At 46.0% G+C, this 20,538-nt stretch overlaps 1 protein-coding gene across 1 annotated transcript in view; it reads right to left on the reverse strand.

Annotated features, from left to right (window-relative positions):
• LAMA3 (laminin subunit alpha 3) overlaps window positions 1-20,538 on the reverse strand; it is a 1,062,926-nt gene that overhangs the window by 104,373 nt on the left and 938,015 nt on the right. Inside the window, exons 44-45 of the mRNA XM_078687418.1 lie at window positions 10,219-10,332; window positions 3,344-3,462 (exon numbers count right to left, since the gene is read on the reverse strand). Of these exons, the coding sequence (XP_078543544.1) occupies window positions 3,344-3,462; window positions 10,219-10,332 (233 nt within the window). The remainder of the gene's footprint in view (window positions 1-3,343; window positions 3,463-10,218; window positions 10,333-20,538) is intronic.

Below are 20,538 nucleotides of genomic sequence, written 5' to 3' on the forward strand. Positions count from 1 at the left end.
GTCACTATCTCTATTCTTTGGAACAGTTCTATTCTGTGTCTATTTCTTGATTGTGCTGCTTTTTAATGCATATATGAAGATGTCTTCAGCACCTAATCACTTGTCACTGCGCCGTCTGCATCATGTTTCGTTAATTTTTGCCACCGATTCTACTATTATTGCAGATCATCTGCTGCACAGAATTTCAATGGAGATATTTTATTTTTACACATGATGAATAAATAGAAATTAGGAACGCACACATGTCACCTACATCCTTTAGTATATGCTGTACATATTATTACAGATAAGAATCACTATTCGCTGTCCATAAGAAGCCCTGTTTCTCCTATTTCTAACACCCTGTTCCCTGCGGGTTACAGGCTCGCCCTGTTTTTGAATAATATATCCATTCACGTGAGACTCCGAAGGCAAGGTGGAGCAAGAAAGTTGTGTCAAAAAATGTTGGGAAACAACTACCAACCAGCCAAAGAGGCTTGGATCACTGACTGGCTTAGACCCAAGTTTAAAGAACACGGCATGCGTAAAAGACAGGTGACTTCAATATGTCTGCCCCTCAGGTGAAAACCCCCAGAGGTTGGGCGAGGTGATAACTGTACCTCCACCCTGGACCGTGGGAGGCTTTTTGTCTTCAGAGGTGGTTGTGAGCATACTTCCAGGAATAATTTACTACTACTACCATCTAACGGTGTGGGCACCTCACGTCTTTCATGGTAATGCCTGGTCGTTCTCACTAAATATAGCCACATGCTCAGTCAGTTTAGCTTCAACATCCTTTCCTAAAGAAGTAGCTGTCCACTTGAGCACATGGGTGTGTCACCCCCATGGCGAGGGCACCACATGGCAGACCACTCCTGTCTTAAAGGTTCTCGTCAGAAGCAGAAGTCCTGCATGCACGTGGAGAACAGAAATAGTGTAGGCTACATCAGAGCAACATGGAGCCACCCCATCAAAAACACAAGCCTGGGATGCTATGTTGCCCTCATGAAGGCAACGCAAATGTTAGCTTGCATCAGGACTAGCCCATGTACGTGGCATGTAGCCCCCAACTCAGCCAGGTTTCACGAGCTTCACTGTACAAGATCATAGTGAATTCACAACTTCCCTTTTCTGGTGTGTGTGGAGCGGATGAATGAGAGAGCACAACAGTAAACTATTGAGATCTATGAAGAAGAGGGTGGACGGATGGACTCATCCTGTGATTCAGGGCTCTGGTGATGCTTGGGTGTCATCACTGTTGTAAAAACAGACATGCCGCAGATGACAAATATAGACATTAGGGTGACCAACCGTCCGTAAATTTCACGGACTGCGCGTAATTTGGGCCTCTTGTCTGTTGTCCGTCTGGGTTTCTTCCATGGACGCTGTTTGTCCGTAATTTCAGACATTGGCGTGAGCTGCCCCCTGCAAGCATCCTGTAACTCTCACTGCAGGGGCCAGCTCACGCCCCTGCTGTGATCTGTGGCCTGCAGCAGTCCCTCCCCGACCTGGCACAGACTGCTATCAGGCCCGTTATCATTCTGTATGCCGGCCTAAATATCACATACAGAATGGGCCTCTCTACCCAGTGACAGCATTTTGGATCTGGTGTTTTTTTTTCACTGGGGGAGAGGGGGAATGTAAGATCTGAGAAGCCTTCAGCCTTGATCTTTTTCTTCACTTATTTTTATTTAAATATGCAAACGCAGGTGTGTTTTACTCACATACACAACAGATGCAGTGAGTGCAAGGTTCTCTCAACCTAAAATAATCTTATTTTAACTTGTGCTTGTGTTGGCTGTCTATTTACTTATGACTATTGCGCGACTTCCTCTGGTGTGTATGCAAAACGTACCTTTTGACTCGAAATTTCGTCCTGAATTTTGACCCTTTGTCCTGAATTTTTGCACTCACTGTCCTGAATTTGCACCCATGGCAGTTGGTCGCCCTAAATGCTCATGGACAGGTATCAGATTGCAGCAAAAGACCACAGAACCAGGTTAAATCGAACCTGCTTCTGCAAAATGGTCGCTTGTTTTATCAACATCGTCATGCGCAACCCTGGCCCATTTGTAGATATTTACACCTCTGCGACATCTTGTTTATTGCACCTTGCCCTATGTAGATTTGATTGAATTCAGGTACTTAAAGACGACTGTCATATCATAACCTCTGAAACAGAAGGCTTCAACTATCACACAGCTTCCTCTAAAAACAGAAGGTGCAAGATTCTCTCGGCTGTGCTGGAGTTAGCACTGGGGTGCGATTGGACTCAGAGGCCCTGCAGAAGCGTGAGTGCTTTGGAGCAGGACAGGAGCAACAGGGTGAACTGCGCAGACAGCACAGGACATGGAAACAGATGAGAATTCGTTTTAAAAAGCCTACAGACTACTCTGAATTAGTGTTTGGATCTGCAGTGCTTAATTTGTAAAAAAAAAAACATAAGTGCCAGGGCTCCCGCCGGGAGGCCACTGCAGCTTGCACCACGCATTGCCCCAGCTATGCTGCCAATGATAGTAACAACACAACTACTGACCCTCACACTCCAGCAAGTGTGACAATTCGGCCTATTTCTGGACCACAAAGCTATAAGAATGGCTTGGGTGACAGGTAATAGTCATTTTGAATGTATATTAAATTAATAATTAATTGTTGTTGTGGTCATCGCTAAATTAGCCAGATAGCGCCAGCTTGTGGCAGACTGTCACATGCGCCGGTGTTGACAATTAAGTGCTGGTGCCGAGTACCAGAAACCACAGGCTCAAATTAAGCACTGAGGCTCTGGCAACCACAACGTATGTTCTTTAGCCCCACATTCCAGATATTAAAACCAGCGACAGAACAGCGACTTTCAAATCGTGACTCTGAATAATGGGGAACAGCCTTTACAACGCGGGTATTACCACGCGCTACCATTACAACGCTGCTATTACAACGCAAGTCGTTACAACAACTTGCGCTGGAGGGCGCTTTTGGATAGGGAATAGTTTAATTTTCTATTCCAACACCTTCCCTACTGTAATGTGGGCTGGAGTTGGATTAGAAAATTAAACTATTCCACTATCCAGCGCTTACAGCGCAAGTCATTGCAACGACTTGCGTTGTAAAAACAGAGTTGTAATGGCACGCGTGGTAAAAGAATACACTGTTGCATTTGGACAAAGACAGATTGTTGCCTCATCCCCCCATGCTATATGAGTGACTAGCAAAGCAGTTTAAACAACAAGGGGGGACAGAAATGGACAATATTTAGAGGGGTCCAGTGTACTTGTCCAGGACACAAACAAACAAGAATGTACACTGTTCCCCTAGCAAAGCAGAACAGAGGCAGGTGTTGCTTGATTTCTTAGAGGGGGTACCCTACCTGTTGGAAGGAACAGCAAGTGGACAGGGACACAAGCTGCATGTGCCTTGTAGAGCATCTCCGGTGAAACCTTCTTTACAGCGTTCGCAGTGGTCCCCAGCAGTGTTATGCTGACAATTCTGAAAAGCAAAAGAGGAAAAACAATGAGACATACTCTCTCAACTCGGCCAACACCACAGTCGCGTGACTAGTTTGGGCCCATTGGAGAGAGAGAAAAATCAGAGCAGTGAATTGCCACAACCTGGTGGACACTTTGGTTCAACCTGTAGCGATTGGAGAATTTAATGTTAACGTTCTGTCTTTATTAAACTTTTTTTGTTTGTTTTATTTGCACAGTAGAAGACAACAACGCAAACATGAGCAACCTGCTATCGAGAGCCCGGGTCTCCCAGGTAAATTATAACGACTGAGCAATAGAATAACAGTTAGGAGAGACTTAGCTACGAGACCAAGGGGATAATATTTAAGCCCATGGAGTTACCTATGAAACGTGCCCACCGTTCCCGCCAGCTAGGCATTGACAGTCTCTCCTGCCCTCCCGCATTCCTGGAAAGGCCTCTGAAAAAGATTCCTAGTTTCCAATGCACTAGAATAGAAGATAGAGCTCTCTCTGTGAAGGGCCATGGGCTTTTGAACTCAGTGCTCTGAGATCTAGGAACTTCCCAGGATCAACTGTTCTTTAGAGAGAGTCCAAAGGCCTGGATGTTGTCCTACTCCATTTTGACAGGGGGTCCACTGTCTATTCATTGGCCAGTAACTACCTAGAAACTCTGACCAGGGTTTATGCCAATTTGAACACCAAAAGATGTTAATATTTTCATGAAAGGTCCAACACACTTTGGGCAAAATTGGAGAGGAAGCAGAATCTGTAATTGCTGGAGGCTCATACATGGGAAGGGTCTATTGGCTGTTCTATTCATCTACTGTTATGTTTTGCTTCTATGCCTCGACTGACCTTGTTGTATCTGTGTCTTTGACATCTTGACCGAGCTCTGCAGTCTTTGACAAGGCTTGTGCTGTACAAAACAACACACTTAGATACATGCAGACGTCCTTTACAATAATAGCACAGTTCAGGTGCATCTGATTTATGCACACATTCACATCGGTGGAAAATAGATCTAGTGTTAAAGCTCTCCGCATTGATGATCAGCGGGGGCTGTTGTGGATTGGCAAAGGGTCAACACACTCAAAGTGCCTCAATCGGCCATAATCGAGCAATTTATACAATACAGATTTATTGAACTTTTTCTTATATCAGAGGCCAGAGGGTATATATTAACCAGGAATTTCAATAATTTGTACTGTTTAAGTGGTGCGCTCGACAAAACAGAATAATATGTATGTGTCAAAATGTTTATATTGATGTTAATTACTTAATAAAGGGAAACATCTTTTAACAGGCACTATTTACCAAGCATACATTTACCATGCAAATGCCTTTATATCACAAGGCAAGTATAGTTATGCTAAGCATGTATACATGTATGTGTGTGTAGGGTTTAGGGGTGGGTAAGGGTATAGGGTGGTAAGGGTATTTTTAGGGTTTAAGGGTTGGTGGGGTGTTGGACGGTATGGATATCTGTAGTATTTAAAGGTGGGTAGGAGGTAAGTGTGGTAAGTCTATTTTTAGGGATGAGGGGTGGGTAAGGGTGTAAGGTGGTAAGGGTATTTTAATGGTTTAAGGGTTGGTGGGGGTTTGGGTGGTATGGGTATAGGTAGTGTTTAGAGGTGGGTAGGGGCATAGGGTGGTAAGGCTACTTTTAGGGTTTAGGGATGGGTAGGAGTATAGGGTGGTAACGAAAATAATAATTTAAATGTTATATATATATATATATATATATATATATATATATATATATATATAAGTATTATATTTATATATACACACACATTGTAAAGTCATACATTTGTTAATAAATACCCATTGATGTGAGAAAATGTTGATATATCGGTATAGTAATTAATCGTTCAATTTAAGGCTGATTGAGGCACCTTGGTTGCGTTTTCTTGTACCTGCCCCGGCCCCAATGCTTCTTCCAGGGCACATCTCGTCCAATGTGCACTTAGAGGATCTGGATCAATTGACAACTCTTGGCTGATTCTGTGGACATGGAACTCTCACATATTCCTCCTGCTGATAGTATGGTATTGTTGACCAACAGTAGGAAAACTGTTTCCATTGCCCTCTCATGAGTGACCATAGCATTTGACAATACTCAGCCATGAATGTGTGCTTCCCTTACAGACTCCCTATGGCCATTGCTTCCTGTGAGCCCAAAATTTGATTTGTTTCATGTCGAGATCATAAGCGGCGAGTGATGATAACCAACGCGTGATCACAGCTTACGGTAGACTAGAGCATGTTGGCTAGACAGCGAAGAAAGCACGGGTTGACTGCCTATGCGTCTGAACACAGCATTTTAATATCAATCTTACTCCTTGGTCTTGTTGCGACAAGTCCTGTCCCATTCATGATCCACATTCTGAGATACGCCCTGAAATATGCTGACTGGAGCTACTAAAGCGCTGCCTTTCAGCACTCCAATCTGTCTCAACACACACATTATGTAGATTACACAGGAACATAAAGCATGTTGCTACAGTAAGCAGATGTGCCTAACTGCAGGGCAGGAAAGCTAAAGATTTTGCATCTGAAGCTAAATGAAAATAATTTGCTGTTGAACAAACGTGTAGATCTCAGAGCCCTTCAGTTGTTTCCTCTTACTCCAGGGAGCCTGCAGCTCAGATCTGATACTGGCAACATTATAAAATCCACAGAACTCCCAGGACCTTGAGTAGAGCTACATGGTTTATCATGGATGTTTTTGCTACCCGAGGGGATCACTTAGCGTATATTATATGCAGTGCTTAATTTGTCAACAAGAACAAAAAATGTGCTGAGACTCAAAGTTTTTCTCAGTAGCTCGCCACCTGAGGTACTGAATACCAAGGTTTCCTACTCTTGATTTAACTTGTGCCTTTTTATTTCACTCCCTTTGCCTTTTTGTCTCTTTATCTCACTCTTGCAGGTTCTTTTTCATCCATGCTTTCTGCCTTTCTCACTGATTTCCTATCATTTTCTTCCTTCTTTTTGCCTTTGTGACATTTCACTCTCTTGCTCTGGGTCAAAGTCTGATGATGAAAAATAAGCTCCAGTCTCCAGAAATAAGCACAAATAAGCACAAATCTAGTGACGGTAAAGATGGAAGCACTTTTATGTTGCTGGCACATATTGTTGTGGGTAGAGATATGTACAGTCGCACAGTGCAGACAAAAACATCTGTTTTGATGCAGAAATGATCTTGGATGAAGAAGGACAAAGAAAAATGAGTAAACCCCTATAGATTTTCTGTCACGATTCACATATTGTTTGAGCATCTCAGAGTAAGTTAAAGTTATTTTTATATAGCTCGAACCAGACCCGAAGGTATTGGAATAGTTACATTACACAAGGCCACATTTTTTTTTTTTTAGGCATGGGAGATTAAGCGATTTGCCCAGAATTACAGGATGTTGAGCCGATGCTGAGACTCGAACCTCGTTTCTCAGTTCTAAAGTCGGTATCACCAACTGTAACGCCACATCCAGAGTTCTTTCTAAGCATAAACGTGCTCACACTGGTGGGTTGTGGGTGTTCCAGGGAAGGGTACAGGTGCAAAAGAATTAAAAAGATGGTGAGCACTCACGAATTTGCAAGTTTGTAGACATTCGTAAATCCTTTGCAGATAACTTCCCAGTCAATGGCATTAGTACCTCAGCTTTCATGGCGGTACGGGGAGGGAAGACCCTAACATTAGTGATGGTGTTGTGAAAAGAGGTTCTCCAAGAGGAAAGGTTTCCTCCATATAGGGGAAAATATTGAATAGTGCAAACGTACTCATGATTTTCCTTTATGTATACAGCAATGTAGATTTACTACATTTCTCTATACCCCTTATGCATGTGAGTATTTTGGGACTCTTCACCAGTCGCATGGTCTCATGAGTACTCCTGGAGTTCTTTTTAATTTCATGAAATTCTGAAATGCACGCAGATAAGCATGCCCACGCAAATTTTAGATTATCCAGTGAGGAGATCTGTGAGTCCAGCCCTTGGAGATTTTGTCAAAATTTCCAAGAGGGGAAGGAGTTCCATAGGTGAGGAGTACCAACACAAAAACAGTGCCCGTTCACACCCACATATTCTGATTTACAGAACAGCTTTAGGGCGTCAAAATACTGCGACAAAATCCAGATATTACATTCATCAAAACACTTGAGCCCATGTTATGCAGCTATTTGAAGGTCAGACTTAGGTTTTAGGAGCCTAAGAAAGCCCAAAATGAAGTCTCCAGAGAAAAGCCGAAACCAGTTCCTAAACAACCATTAAGGCAAGGTGGAATGTCAAAATATCAAGACCAAAAATATAGAACCCCAACAGTATCAGATGTAGGATACCTACTACCACTATGGTCAAAGTAAGCATATAAAGGTAAATGTACATTTACATTGCTCAACTCCACATTTACTTATCTTGGCAGCTTGAGCATAAAGTGATAGTCAATATAATTGCAGCACAATGTTAAAAACTAGATATTGTGGTAGAGCACAAAGGTACTAGTGTGTTTCACAACACACAGTAGCAACAAGATGATAAAAGGATAGTTTCTTCTTCACCTATCAGTGGCTTGGGAATGGACAACTAGTGAAGTGAGACAATATCCTGTTCAATTAAAATGAAAGTAATGAGGATTCTCACCTCGTCTTAGACAGCGACAGAAGCACCAGAAGGACAAAGGAAGAGCAGAGGAGGTTAAGAGGGAGGAGGCCCTATCATCTCTGGGCAGTACTTGAACTGTGATTAAAGTTTAAACAAGAGGCTGCAGTCACAAGCATTAGCTAAAGAGGGTCTTCATAGAAGAGTGCAGCCTGGCCTTCAATCAGCATATTCATACGTGAAGTGATAGACACAACTCCTAAATAGACAAATTAGTGGGGGAGAAACCTAATTATGCTTTACAGTGCAAGAAAGGGAAATACAAAGTTAATTTAAATTTAATTTAAAATTTAAAAAGGACAGGATGGATGGAATTCAGTTAACTGTCTGAGACTGAGGATAGGAGTTTCAGACAACTGCCTAAAGTACACCTATGTCTTTGGCATGCTAGTGTAGGGTGGCATGATGTTCAGTCAGTAGTCGTCTAATGGGCTCAGACTGCAGATTAAACAGCAATAGTACCATAATGGAGGCAATATATGGCAAGGAGGAAGGGTGATTTTGAGGTGTCCTTTTGATTGTATTCCTGCTAACTGCTATGTAAGGATCAGAACCTGTTGAGGACTTATACTCTGATGCCCACGTGGGTTGAGATTATGTTCCATAGGACTTGATAATCAACTGTGTCATTTGTGAATTTGTGTGGGTCCATGTGTTGATCTTTAAGGGGGGGCTTGGATGAATTTCACGGATTAGAGAGGGCACCGGTGCAATGGAATAAGTAGATGGTGTCCATGTAAGGGGAAAGGCAGAATAGAAAGGCCGGTGAACTGGGACTTCTATGCAGGGGTCACATCAGGCTTCCACTGTGTGAACTAATGGATTATTTTAAATACTGAAGCTTCTAGCTATCATTTTCTTTGTAGTTACGACCAGTGACTAAATTTACCTACAGGTTACAATGTAACAGCATCTCCCTTCAAGATGATGTGTTATATGTAATCTTATAAAGCAGACTATCGTGTAAAATAGGTCTTTCGGAGCTGGGAATATACAGCTCTCGTACTTCGATAGACAGAATTGTAGTAATCGGGCTGTGATCCTATCAAGGCTGACATGCTGTTCTCCTGCTATCCAGGAGAAGCATCTTGGAAATGTGGTGGATGCAGTGCATTTGAAAAGAACAAGAAGCAACAGAAAGGGCCTAGGGTTTCATTTGACGATTCGAGTCAATTTTAATCCAGAGGCTCGGCCACTTTAAAAAGTGCAGGGCAATTTTTCATGGTACAAGATCATAGGGAAGCATTCCATAAATACAGGTGCTAGGTGCCAGTATAATCTCTCTCTTTTACCTGGGTTAATTTTAAACCAGTTTACTCATTTAGATCTTCATTACTGCCATGGAGTCACTCGTACAGCGGATTCATCAATAGACCTTGAGTTGAGGTGGAACAGAAATTGTGACCTTCGGCATTAGTTAATATCTAACTCGTTTCATGAGCAAGTGGCATATGATCACCGAGTGTTGTGGAATGCGCCACTGAAGATGTTAGAACTGTATGATACTGCTCATTCTCAGTTTTGAACATTAAATATTCTGTTCAGAATGTGGCTCACTTTTCTCCCTTAATTTCTTTCCCACCGTGAACACCCAGCGCCTGCAGACATACTGGCTTGAAAACTGGGCCAGCGAGTTCTATAAGACAGGATTCATTGTACTTAGCCAGTGATGAGTAGGATTCAACCCAAACATGGCTGTGACCTGTTTTTATGATGTAGAAAAGAAGGATAACCTATTTTTCATTCAATAGCAATTAAATATTTGCTTTGAAACTGTGGCAACATATATCTTCACCTCTGCACTGGCTTTGAAAATACACTTCACTCTCCTCTGACCCAATGGGTCCTGCCAGAAGAGATCCTCTTCAAGTGGTCTTCTTCCAGGCTGCACCCTTCCACAAGGTGGTCTGTTTGTATACTTCATAGTATGAGGCTTAGAGATAATCCCCCTTCCAGAGGCGCAATCCATGGAACATGGGCCCGCCTCGCTGAAGAATGTAATGAACATACCTGGAATAGTTTCCTCAAAGGATTTATTGAGTTCCCAAATCCAAATATAAACACGAAGTAGGCAAACAGTTTTAGAAAGCTTCTTTCAAAATCATATCCGTACTTACAATGCATGTTCCAGAGCCATCCTGGCATCGCATGGAATGTCCATTGCAGTTGCAGGGAACACACTGTCCAAGAAATAAACCCTTCTGGTCACGGTAATATCCAGGAGCGCATTCCTGCGTGGTACAAGGAGCAAAGCAATCCCAAATTATGATATCTCGAGATAAAACGCCTCAAGTTGTGCATGTTCTTCATATTTATCTGACAGAAAATGTATAGCACCTGTTTTTGAGTTCTTTGCTCAAACACAAAAAAATTACCTGGTTGAAAAACATAACATAAAGCAGCCTAATAGCCATGCCCATTCTAACCCCCCTTGGTGGATGTCATTGGTAGATCCAGTCTGTGCGTCCATTTTTATCACCCTTGGCGGATGCCATTGGTAGATCCAGTCTGTGCGCCCATTCTCACCCCTCTTGACGGATGTCATTGGTAGATCCAGTCTGTGCATCCATTCTCACCCCCTCTCCCCGGTGGATGTAATTTGAAGATCCAGTCTGTGCGCCCAGACTGCGAATGCAATAGCCTGCATGGAGGCTAGCTAACAAGATATATTCTGGTGGAAGCAACGTAAACGATGTACATAGTAGTATAGCCTTGTAATGTTGACATAAGAATTCATTTGACTTGAAAGCTCCAGTGAGACTAGTTAAAACAGAAAAGTCGTTTTTTATGTATTACCTTTTACTTATTCTATATTTGTGTGCATCTACATCTGGATTCTACATATGACACCTACTCTCCCAGAGGAAAAGGAGGGTGGACCTCTGGAGTGTTTTGAGAGTGATTTCCACTAATACTACAAGCACCCCACTTAAATTCTGAGACATCTGAATTCAAAAAGAGGCCTCTTATCACACTGTTTAGGGAAGATATATTATTATTATTAATATTATCTTTATTCGGTTTAGTCACAATGGAAAAACCATAAAAGAACACAGAATAACATGCATTCATAAAATACACAAATTACAAATAGTTCAATTAAAAATTGATTTCATATAGGAAGCGAAATAGCAAGAAAAAAAAGTTATTCAGTGTGTGCAAGGTGCCGATTGCAAATAAATACGACTTTTGCCTAGAGGTTTTTCCTGTGTTTCACGATACACTTTAGGAAGCTACTAACAAAATAACAGACGTTCACTGTTTCTAACATTTGTAGTCTTAGAAGGGCAGGTCGACACTGTCTCATTCCCCAAGATTTAAGTATTGGTAAAAGCCAGATCTTTCTGTGGGCTTGATGGTATTTACAAAGCAGGATCACATGCAGATTCGACTGCACTGAAATTCCATCACAAGAACAAGGCTGTAAACTGGCGTCCCAACAATTTTGTGTCGGAAAGGTAACCATTCTGAAGAACATGTTCAGCCTAAATCTCGTAATTAACATTCTCTCGTAAGTTGTTAGTTGTAGTTCAAGATACGGATGAATGACAAAGGACACTTGAATCATGTTTGCGTGGATCACTGCCTTTTTCGAAGAATTAGAAACAAGTCTTAGCAATTCAAGGTGACTTAGTGCTTTCTGTTTCAAATCTTTTTTTGAGATGTCCATAATGGAAGCCGGGTCAAGATAATAGTTCTCAAGGCCTAAATCCTTGAAAAAATTCCTGACATATAAGAGCCACTTTATTTTCAAAGAGTTATCCAGACTCATTGCGTCTGCGATGATAGCTTGTGACAAAGCATTTTTATTTGACAACCAGATGCGGCGCCACAACATCAGGGGTTCTATTTTGATTAGATCTTCCAGGTAGGGAGTGGCTAATTCTTGGTGCATTGCGTAAATTGAGGTGCCTTTGGGGGTAGCTAACAAAAATCTTAAGAATGTATTTTCCGCCTTCTGAATAGTACTGGTGTCTGTGTGCCCCCAGACTCCTGCACCGTATGTTGCAATTGCCTGGCATTTAGCCTTGTATATCTTAAGGAGTTCTCCTATTGGTCTTTTTCCTAGCCTCTGGGAGAAAGATGTTAATGCGGCAATTGATCTCCTAAATAAGAGTGCCCTAGTGTTAGTTGCTTGCTTCCAACTAAGCTGGTCATCTACCATGACCCCCAAGTAGGGATAATGGGGGGTTGATTCTAGCTTTTGGTTATTCAGGAGAATAGGATATGTTCGTTTACGTCCTCTGCCAGCTGTCATGATGAACGTTTTTTTCACGTTAACCTTTAAATCTAAGTTGCCCATAAAGGACGTGTATCTGCTCACTGCTTTCTGGAGTTCACCAGGGGTTCGAGCTAAAATAACCGCGTCGTCCGCATAGAGCAGAGCGGGGATCAGGCGGTGATTTATGCGTGGGAGGTCCTGGGCCCCCCTCAACATCTCCCCCTCCAATCCATTGGTGTAGAGAGAGAAGAGGAAGGGGGCCAGGACGCACCCCTGCCTGACCCCGCGCTCCACACTAAACGGGGACGTCAGCTCACCATTAACGCCAAAACGTACTCTGGCCGTGGCCCCAGTATAGAGTTCTCTAAGGAAATCCAGCAGGGGGGGGTCTATCCCTAATTGTGCTAGGACCTTCCACAGCTTTGAGTGTGAAACACAGTCAAAAGCTGCGGAAAGGTCTACGAAGGCCATGTATATTTTGGTGGGAGTGGCCTGTGTATATTTTCCCATTATTAGAGTGAGGTTGAGGACCTGTTCCTGAGTCCCGAAACCTTCTCGGAAGCCAAATTGAATCTCCGAGATAATACCCCTGTCCTCAGTCCACTGCTGGAGACGCTCGAGTATCACTCTCCCCACTGCCTTCCCGAGCGAGTCCAGCAGTGAAATGGGGCGGTAGCATTTTACATCTTGCCGATCCCCCTTTTTGAAGATGGGGACCATTATAGATTTTGTCCAGGAAGTTAGAATTCCCTCACTCGCCGCTGCTATACAAACTCTAGTTAAGATGGGAGCCCATAGATCTTGGTTGCTTTTAAAAAGGTCCACAGGGACCCCATCGGGACCTGGTGCCTTACCTGCCTTACTACTCTGCAAGGCATCTATGAGGTCTGGAATGTCAAAGGGAACCAAAATAGGATAGTTCACCTTAGGGGATAGGGATTCTGATGGAAGAGTATTTTTAAAGATTCCACCAAAGTGAGAAACCCATGTGTTTTCATCAATGGCGACCTCTATCTTCGGGGTATCCTTCTCTGTCAGGAATGGGGATCTGACTGTACGCCAGAACAGGTCGCTGTTTTTTGTGACTGCGCCTTGATGGAGATCGTCCCATAGTTTTTGTTTAAGTTGGGCCATTCTCATCTTTCTTTCCCCTATATATTGGCGCCTCAGGAGCTGAATCAAGGGCACATCTCGGGGGTTGTTTTTAAGCGCGGATTTTAGCTTAGATAGGGCCACTGTGCAGTTGTGATTAAACCACTTTGGTTTATTATCACAATTTGACTTAGGTTGAAAGGTGAGTAAGTCCTTTATGACCTCTAATATTAGGTTAAAATTTCTAAGAACTTCCTTGTGACTGGTTGTAAGATCCAGGCATTTCACTATATTAGAATAGGACCGAGTAATTAATTTTTTCAGTATATCTGCTGGGTTGATTTTAGCCCATTTAATGGTCAGTCCGTTATAGTTCCCAACCTGAATCCTATTCTGCTTAAGGGTGATCGCCATTTCCGATTTATGGGAGGCATTAGCCGGCACGGATAAAGTTATTACTATGGCTGCGTGATCGCTGAGGGGGGTAGCTATAACCTCAAATTCCTTCAGCTTCGTCATCAGATTTTGGGAAAGAAATATAAAATCTACTGTGGTCATGTGACCTCTGCCCACATATGTCGGGAGAAATTCGTTCGAGTCTGCATTAGGACGGTTGGCAATTTGAAGATCCAAATCTGATAAAGCGGTATTAATTATGTTTCCTGGTTTGGAGTGCGCGAGGTGAGATAGTGGGACATTAAATTCGTCCACTATCCCACAACACTCCAAATTAGGAGCTGTACAGGGGTGGAAATTAAAATCGCCTCCCCAAATTATATTGGTTGTCCTATTTTTGGGGCTCTGGTAAAGAAGTTGTTTCACTTTGTTAGTTAGGGTAGTGATAAGAGTTATAAAATTTTCATCTGACAAATTGTTATATGTATTAACCAGAATAATTGTGTCCTTATTGGGAAGGGTTAATGTTAAAATTTGATGATTGGGGTCCTGGGAGGGTGTAGCCACCTTTTTAAAAGATAGGGAATTAGATATATAGGTAACAAGACCACCTTTTGGTCTACCCATCGTACTAGTTAATGCTGGGACGTTAAAAGTTTTATAGCCTTGTAGATGTAATTCCTCTACAGACCATGTTTCCTGGAGACAGATTATTTGATTTGAAGATAGGAATTCCTGTGCTGAGCCATCATTGATTTTAGTTCGCAGGCCCGCGATGTTCCAGGAGGATACCCTAATATGTAGGGAATCATCACCAGAATCTGCTTCTAAGGTAATGGAGGCTTTATCACCAATAGCTTGTAATGTGGTAACAGGCTGTGGTGAGGAAGATAGTTGGGTGTTAGTTGGAAGGATTTCTGATAGTGGTCAATCGACCAATTCTAGGCCACTATACCTATTATTTAGCGGGATGTTGTTCCATGGGTCCCATCGTGACTGTTCTCTATGTGGGGGCCATTGAGTATAGGGTCTTCTATCTTCCCACCTTCCTCCCTGGTTACGATGTCTCACCGTGTGCCAGGAATAGTCTGGCTCATAAGGATTGGGGGGATCGCGATATCGGATGTTTGATTGATCGTTCTGCCTAGGGAAGGGTACAGACCAAGGAGGTTCCTGCTCCTGTATATATCCGTCCACTTGCCTGAAGGGATAAAAGAAGGAGAGTGATTTGATCTTAATTCCTCCATTTGAGGTAATGTCTTCCCAGGCACAAACATAATCCGCAATTCGAGGATCCTCGAAGGTGATTGTTATGCAATCCCCGGGAATTGTTTTTCTGGTATTACCTACCCACGGTACCCTGGCTACAGATCTAATTCGTCCGCGCCAAAAAGATGGAATTGGGCGGTTGGTCTGGAGCCAGTGTTGGGCCTTATTTTTTAGGGACCAGGCCGGTTCCGATGCGAGATCTGTTAGTTCGGGAACTCCAGCCATCACCACCACGTAGGGTGAGGCCTCGGGAGGGAACTCTGCTGGGAGTCTTGGTGGACCAGGATTCCTCGCAGTATTCCTTTTGGACCTATCCCCCAGTGTTTTTGGCGGTGCAAGTGGAGGGGGTAAGGTTCCCGATGGTGTTTTGTTAGAAGTTGTCGCTGGGGTTTTATTGGCTATTCTAGTAGGTGCCTTCTGAGTCGAATCAGTGGTCGCGGGCACGACTGGGGCAGTCGAAATATTTGTTTGTTGCAGACTGCTGGTGGGAATTTGAGCTAATCCTGGATTTGTGGTTTTGGTCAGTTTGGAGGTGTTTTTGTTTTTATTTATGGGCTGGTTTGGAGTTGTTAGTCGGGAGGTCTTTTGTTGTATGTTACGCGTAGCTGGATTGACATTAGGTGCACTTGTGTTGGTTGGTTTATCACTATTATTACCGGCCAGTTTTTGGGGACATAACGAAGGGGGCTTCTGTTGAGTTTTTAATAGCTTGGAAATTTGCAGTTCTATGGCTGCTAACCTATGTTCTAAAGGTAGTAGGGCGTATTTAATTACGTTAGCTATACTAGGAAGAGTTAGTTCCTGGGTCTCAACCAAATTCAGATCCACATCGATTTGTTGAACGGGTTGAGGGTCCGGGATTATCAGGCAAGATGGTTCTTTCTCTACCTGATGGACTAATGCAACGATCTCAGTTTGTGGTACCCTATCGTTATGGATTATTGGGATAATTGGAGACAATCTCGGGTTTGCTATTGGATTTGGGTTTCCAAGTGCCCTACTTTTACTAATAGCTCCCTCCCTCCTGCCCCTTTCTATTCTTTTTTCTAGTGAGGAGATTTGCACAGATGTTGTTGAAAACAATTCTGGGGTTTTCTCTAGGTCAAAGCTAAGTTGAGAATCCGCTATTCGAGAGACTGACAGATCTACGGTGTTTGGTAGGCTGCGTCTCTCCCTAATCGGCCCCAACTCAGCGTTTGAGGGTACTAAGATTGGAGATCTGGCTTCCGCCAAAGCGCCTAGTGAGGATCTTTTTGCGAATGCCAGATCTAGGGAAACCCTTTCTTCGATTATCGATATACTTTCGTCGATAAGTGTATTAGCCTTCGCTAGAAACTCATCCATGGGGCCGAGCAATTTGCCCGCTGCGGTGGGGACTTTGGTTTTATTCCCTCTCGTGACAACCATTGCTAATGCTAGTAAATTATAGAACACGGGGGATACGTAAAATGGTACAATGGGAAGGGGTCAGTTTAAAATATAAATATCAGAGAGGTGGCCCAGTCCAGTCTCTACCAGCCTCTAACGGCCTAAAACGGCCCTGTCTTTGCCCAGTCTTAGCCCGGGCTGCGTCCCGCGCTGCGGGAGTGCGGTAATGTTTTATAGGTGGTGGTTTGGGCGGGGGGGCGGGCCAGCAGGGAGAGCGGACCGGAAGCTCTTCCTTGGTCTCGCAGGGACTTCTGGGAAATGAAGTCCCTGCACGCTCGCAGCCCCGCTGGTGCCTCGCGCCCCTTACCGCCTTGCCGCCACGGACCTTCCAAGTGCTCCCACAAGCTGCACACACCGGGGCTCACCAGCGAAGCGGCACCCGCGGAGCGGGTGCGGCGAGGAGTGGATTTGGGCGCTGGGAGCCTCGTGTGCAGAGAGAGCGCGCTGATGCAGTGGATTGCCTCCTTCACAGACCCTCCTTCAAACAGTAGGTGTCCCACGAGTTGGGAAGTGCAGGTGCGCTTTTTAAAAGTCCTTCGGTGGGCGGGGGGCGGGCCAGCAGGGAGAGCGGACCGGAAGCTCTTCCTTGGTCTCGCAGGGACTTCTGGGAAATGAAGTCCCTGCACGCTCGCAGCCCCGCTGGTGCCTCGCGCCCCTTACCGCCTTGCCGCCACGGACCTTCCAAGTGCTCCCACAAGCTGCACACACCGGGGCTCACCAGCGAAGCGGCACCCGCGGAGCGGGTGCGGCGAGGAGTGGATTTGGGCGCTGGGAGCCTCGTGTGCAGAGAGAGCGCGCTGATGCAGTGGATTGCCTCCTTCACAGACCCTCCTTCAAACAGTAGGTGTCCCACGAGTTGGGAAGTGCAGGTGCGCTTTTTAAAAGTCCTTCGGTGGGCGGGGGGCGGGCCAGCAGGGAGAGCGGACCGGAAGCTCTTCCTTGGTCTCGCAGGGACTTCTGGGAAATGAAGTCCCTGCACGCTCGCAGCCCCGCTGGTGCCTCGCGCCCCTTACCGCCTTGCCGCCACGGACCTTCCAAGTGCTCCCACAAGCTGCACACACCGGGGCTCACCAGCGAAGCGGCACCCGCGGAGCGGGTGCGGCGAGGAGTGGATTTGGGCGCTGGGAGCCTCGTGTGCAGAGAGAGCGCGCTGATGCAGTGGATTGCCTCCTTCACAGACCCTCCTTCAAACAGTAGGTGTCCCACGAGTTGGGAAGTGCAGGTGCGCTTTTTAAAAGTCCTTCGGTGGGCGGGGGGCGGGCCAGCAGGGAGAGCGGACCGGAAGCTCTTCCTTGGTCTCGCAGGGACTTCTGGGAAATGAAGTCCCTGCACGCTCGCAGCCCCGCTGGTGCCTCGCGCCCCTTACCGCCTTGCCGCCACGGACCTTCCAAGTGCTCCCACAAGCTGCACACACCGGGGCTCACCAGCGAAGCGGCACCCGCGGAGCGGGTGCGGCGAGGAGTGGATTTGGGCGCTGGGAGCCTCGTGTGCAGAGAGAGCGCGCTGATGCAGTGGATTGCCTCCTTCACAGACCCTCCTTCAAACAGTAGGTGTCCCACGAGTTGGGAAGTGCAGGTGCGCTTTTTAAAAGTCCTTCGGTGGGCGGGGGGCGGGCCAGCAGGGAGAGCGGACCGGAAGCTCTTCCTTGGTCTCGCAGGGACTTCTGGGAAATGAAGTCCCTGCACGCTCGCAGCCCCGCTGGTGCCTCGCGCCCCTTACCGCCTTGCCGCCACGGACCTTCCAAGTGCTCCCACAAGCTGCACACACCGGGGCTCACCAGCGAAGCGGCACCCGCGGAGCGGGTGCGGCGAGGAGTGGATTTGGGCGCTGGGAGCCTCGTGTGCAGAGAGAGCGCGCTGATGCAGTGGATTGCCTCCTTCACAGACCCTCCTTCAAACAGTAGGTGTCCCACGAGTTGGGAAGTGCAGGTGCGCTTTTTAAAAGTCCTTCGGTGGGCGGGGGGCGGGCCAGCAGGGAGAGCGGACCGGAAGCTCTTCCTTGGTCTCGCAGGGACTTCTGGGAAATGAAGTCCCTGCACGCTCGCAGCCCCGCTGGTGCCTCGCGCCCCTTACCGCCTTGCCGCCACGGACCTTCCAAGTGCTCCCACAAGCTGCACACACCGGGGCTCACCAGCGAAGCGGCACCCGCGGAGCGGGTGCGGCGAGGAGTGGATTTGGGCGCTGGGAGCCTCGTGTGCAGAGAGAGCGCGCTGATGCAGTGGATTGCCTCCTTCACAGACCCTCCTTCAAACAGTAGGTGTCCCACGAGTTGGGAAGTGCAGGTGCGCTTTTTAAAAGTCCTTCGGTGGGCGGGGGGCGGGCCAGCAGGGAGAGCGGACCGGAAGCTCTTCCTTGGTCTCGCAGGGACTTCTGGGAAATGAAGTCCCTGCACGCTCGCAGCCCCGCTGGTGCCTCGCGCCCCTTACCGCCTTGCCGCCACGGACCTTCCAAGTGCTCCCACAAGCTGCACACACCGGGGCTCACCAGCGAAGCGGCACCCGCGGAGCGGGTGCGGCGAGGAGTGGATTTGGGCGCTGGGAGCCTCGTGTGCAGAGAGAGCGCGCTGATGCAGTGGATTGCCTCCTTCACAGACCCTCCTTCAAACAGTAGGTGTCCCACGAGTTGGGAAGTGCAGGTGCGCTTTTTAAAAGTCCTTCGGTGGGCGGGGGGCGGGCCAGCAGGGAGAGCGGACCGGAAGCTCTTCCTTGGTCTCGCAGGGACTTCTGGGAAATGAAGTCCCTGCACGCTCGCAGCCCCGCTGGTGCCTCGCGCCCCTTACCGCCTTGCCGCCACGGACCTTCCAAGTGCTCCCACAAGCTGCACACACCGGGGCTCACCAGCGAAGCGGCACCCGCGGAGCGGGTGCGGCGAGGAGTGGATTTGGGCGCTGGGAGCCTCGTGTGCAGAGAGAGCGCGCTGATGCAGTGGATTGCCTCCTTCACAGACCCTCCTTCAAACAGTAGGTGTCAATGGAGGGGACATTTTATCCTCACTTAGTTGAAAAAAAGCAAACACTTTGTTAAGTTAAGGGATACCATCAGCCACAGGGTGAATGAAATAAGGAGCCAGGCCACTTCATTGAAACAAAGCGTATACAGCGACACGGGAAACTCCATTTTGGCACTGGAGAGGGAAATAGGAGCAGCAATTTCTTTGAAAAAAATAAGCTGTACAAGTACCACTGATTTATGGACAGCATTGTTTTACATGAATCAGCTTTAAATTAACACTGATCCATGGAAATCACTTTTTAAGAATCAAAATTGATTCTCCTGTACTGTCCAGTAGTTTTGTCAATTAATAAGAAACTTCTTATTGGATATGTTAATTTAAACTCGCCAGATTACTAGCACTGTGCCGTTATATGGAGCACATCTATTTTCTTCAAAATAAAATGGAGTGATTCATTGCGTAGCTCCATCTCCTTGTCACTTGTGGGTGCATTCAGGGATAGATTACATGATTAACTCTTTATCCCTCCTTGTACCTTCTTTCAAATAGAGTGGTTCTTGTATTATTAATCCGATGGACCATTGTTTATGTATACTGGATCTGTTAGTAGCTTGAAGCCAGCTAGTACTAATCTGCTGGCTAGAATCCTTTTCAGGTCTCGGCTGTAGACTTAGCTGTCTGTTGGCCATATCTGTTGTTTTTAATATACATACACTGGGCATTGGGTCAGGACCTTGCATATGATTGGATGGCTGTGTTGTTTGTCTCATTTCCCTGCTAATGATTCGATGGCTCTCCTTCTTATACTTGTGTTTGTCCCACCCAGGAGCACTTCGGTCTTACACTGATCTGAATGGATGAGTTGTATTCATCCACTGAACACTTGAGAGGACTCTTTTTTTATTTGTAATAAACTCTTTTTTGGGGAGTGCATGTGCTTCCTTTCTCTTTTTTCTGATCCCTGGTCCTCAACCTGCCAAAACACTGCCACATCTCCCAGCACCTGCGCACACTCCACTGGCTCCCCGTCGAGGCGAGAATCACCTTTAAGATGCTCACCCACGCACACAAGGCCCTCC

The sequence above is a fragment of the Lissotriton helveticus genome, chromosome 4_1, assembly GCF_964261635.1.
Source record: "Lissotriton helveticus chromosome 4_1, aLisHel1.1, whole genome shotgun sequence".
Taxonomy (NCBI): Eukaryota; Metazoa; Chordata; class Amphibia; order Caudata; family Salamandridae; genus Lissotriton; species Lissotriton helveticus.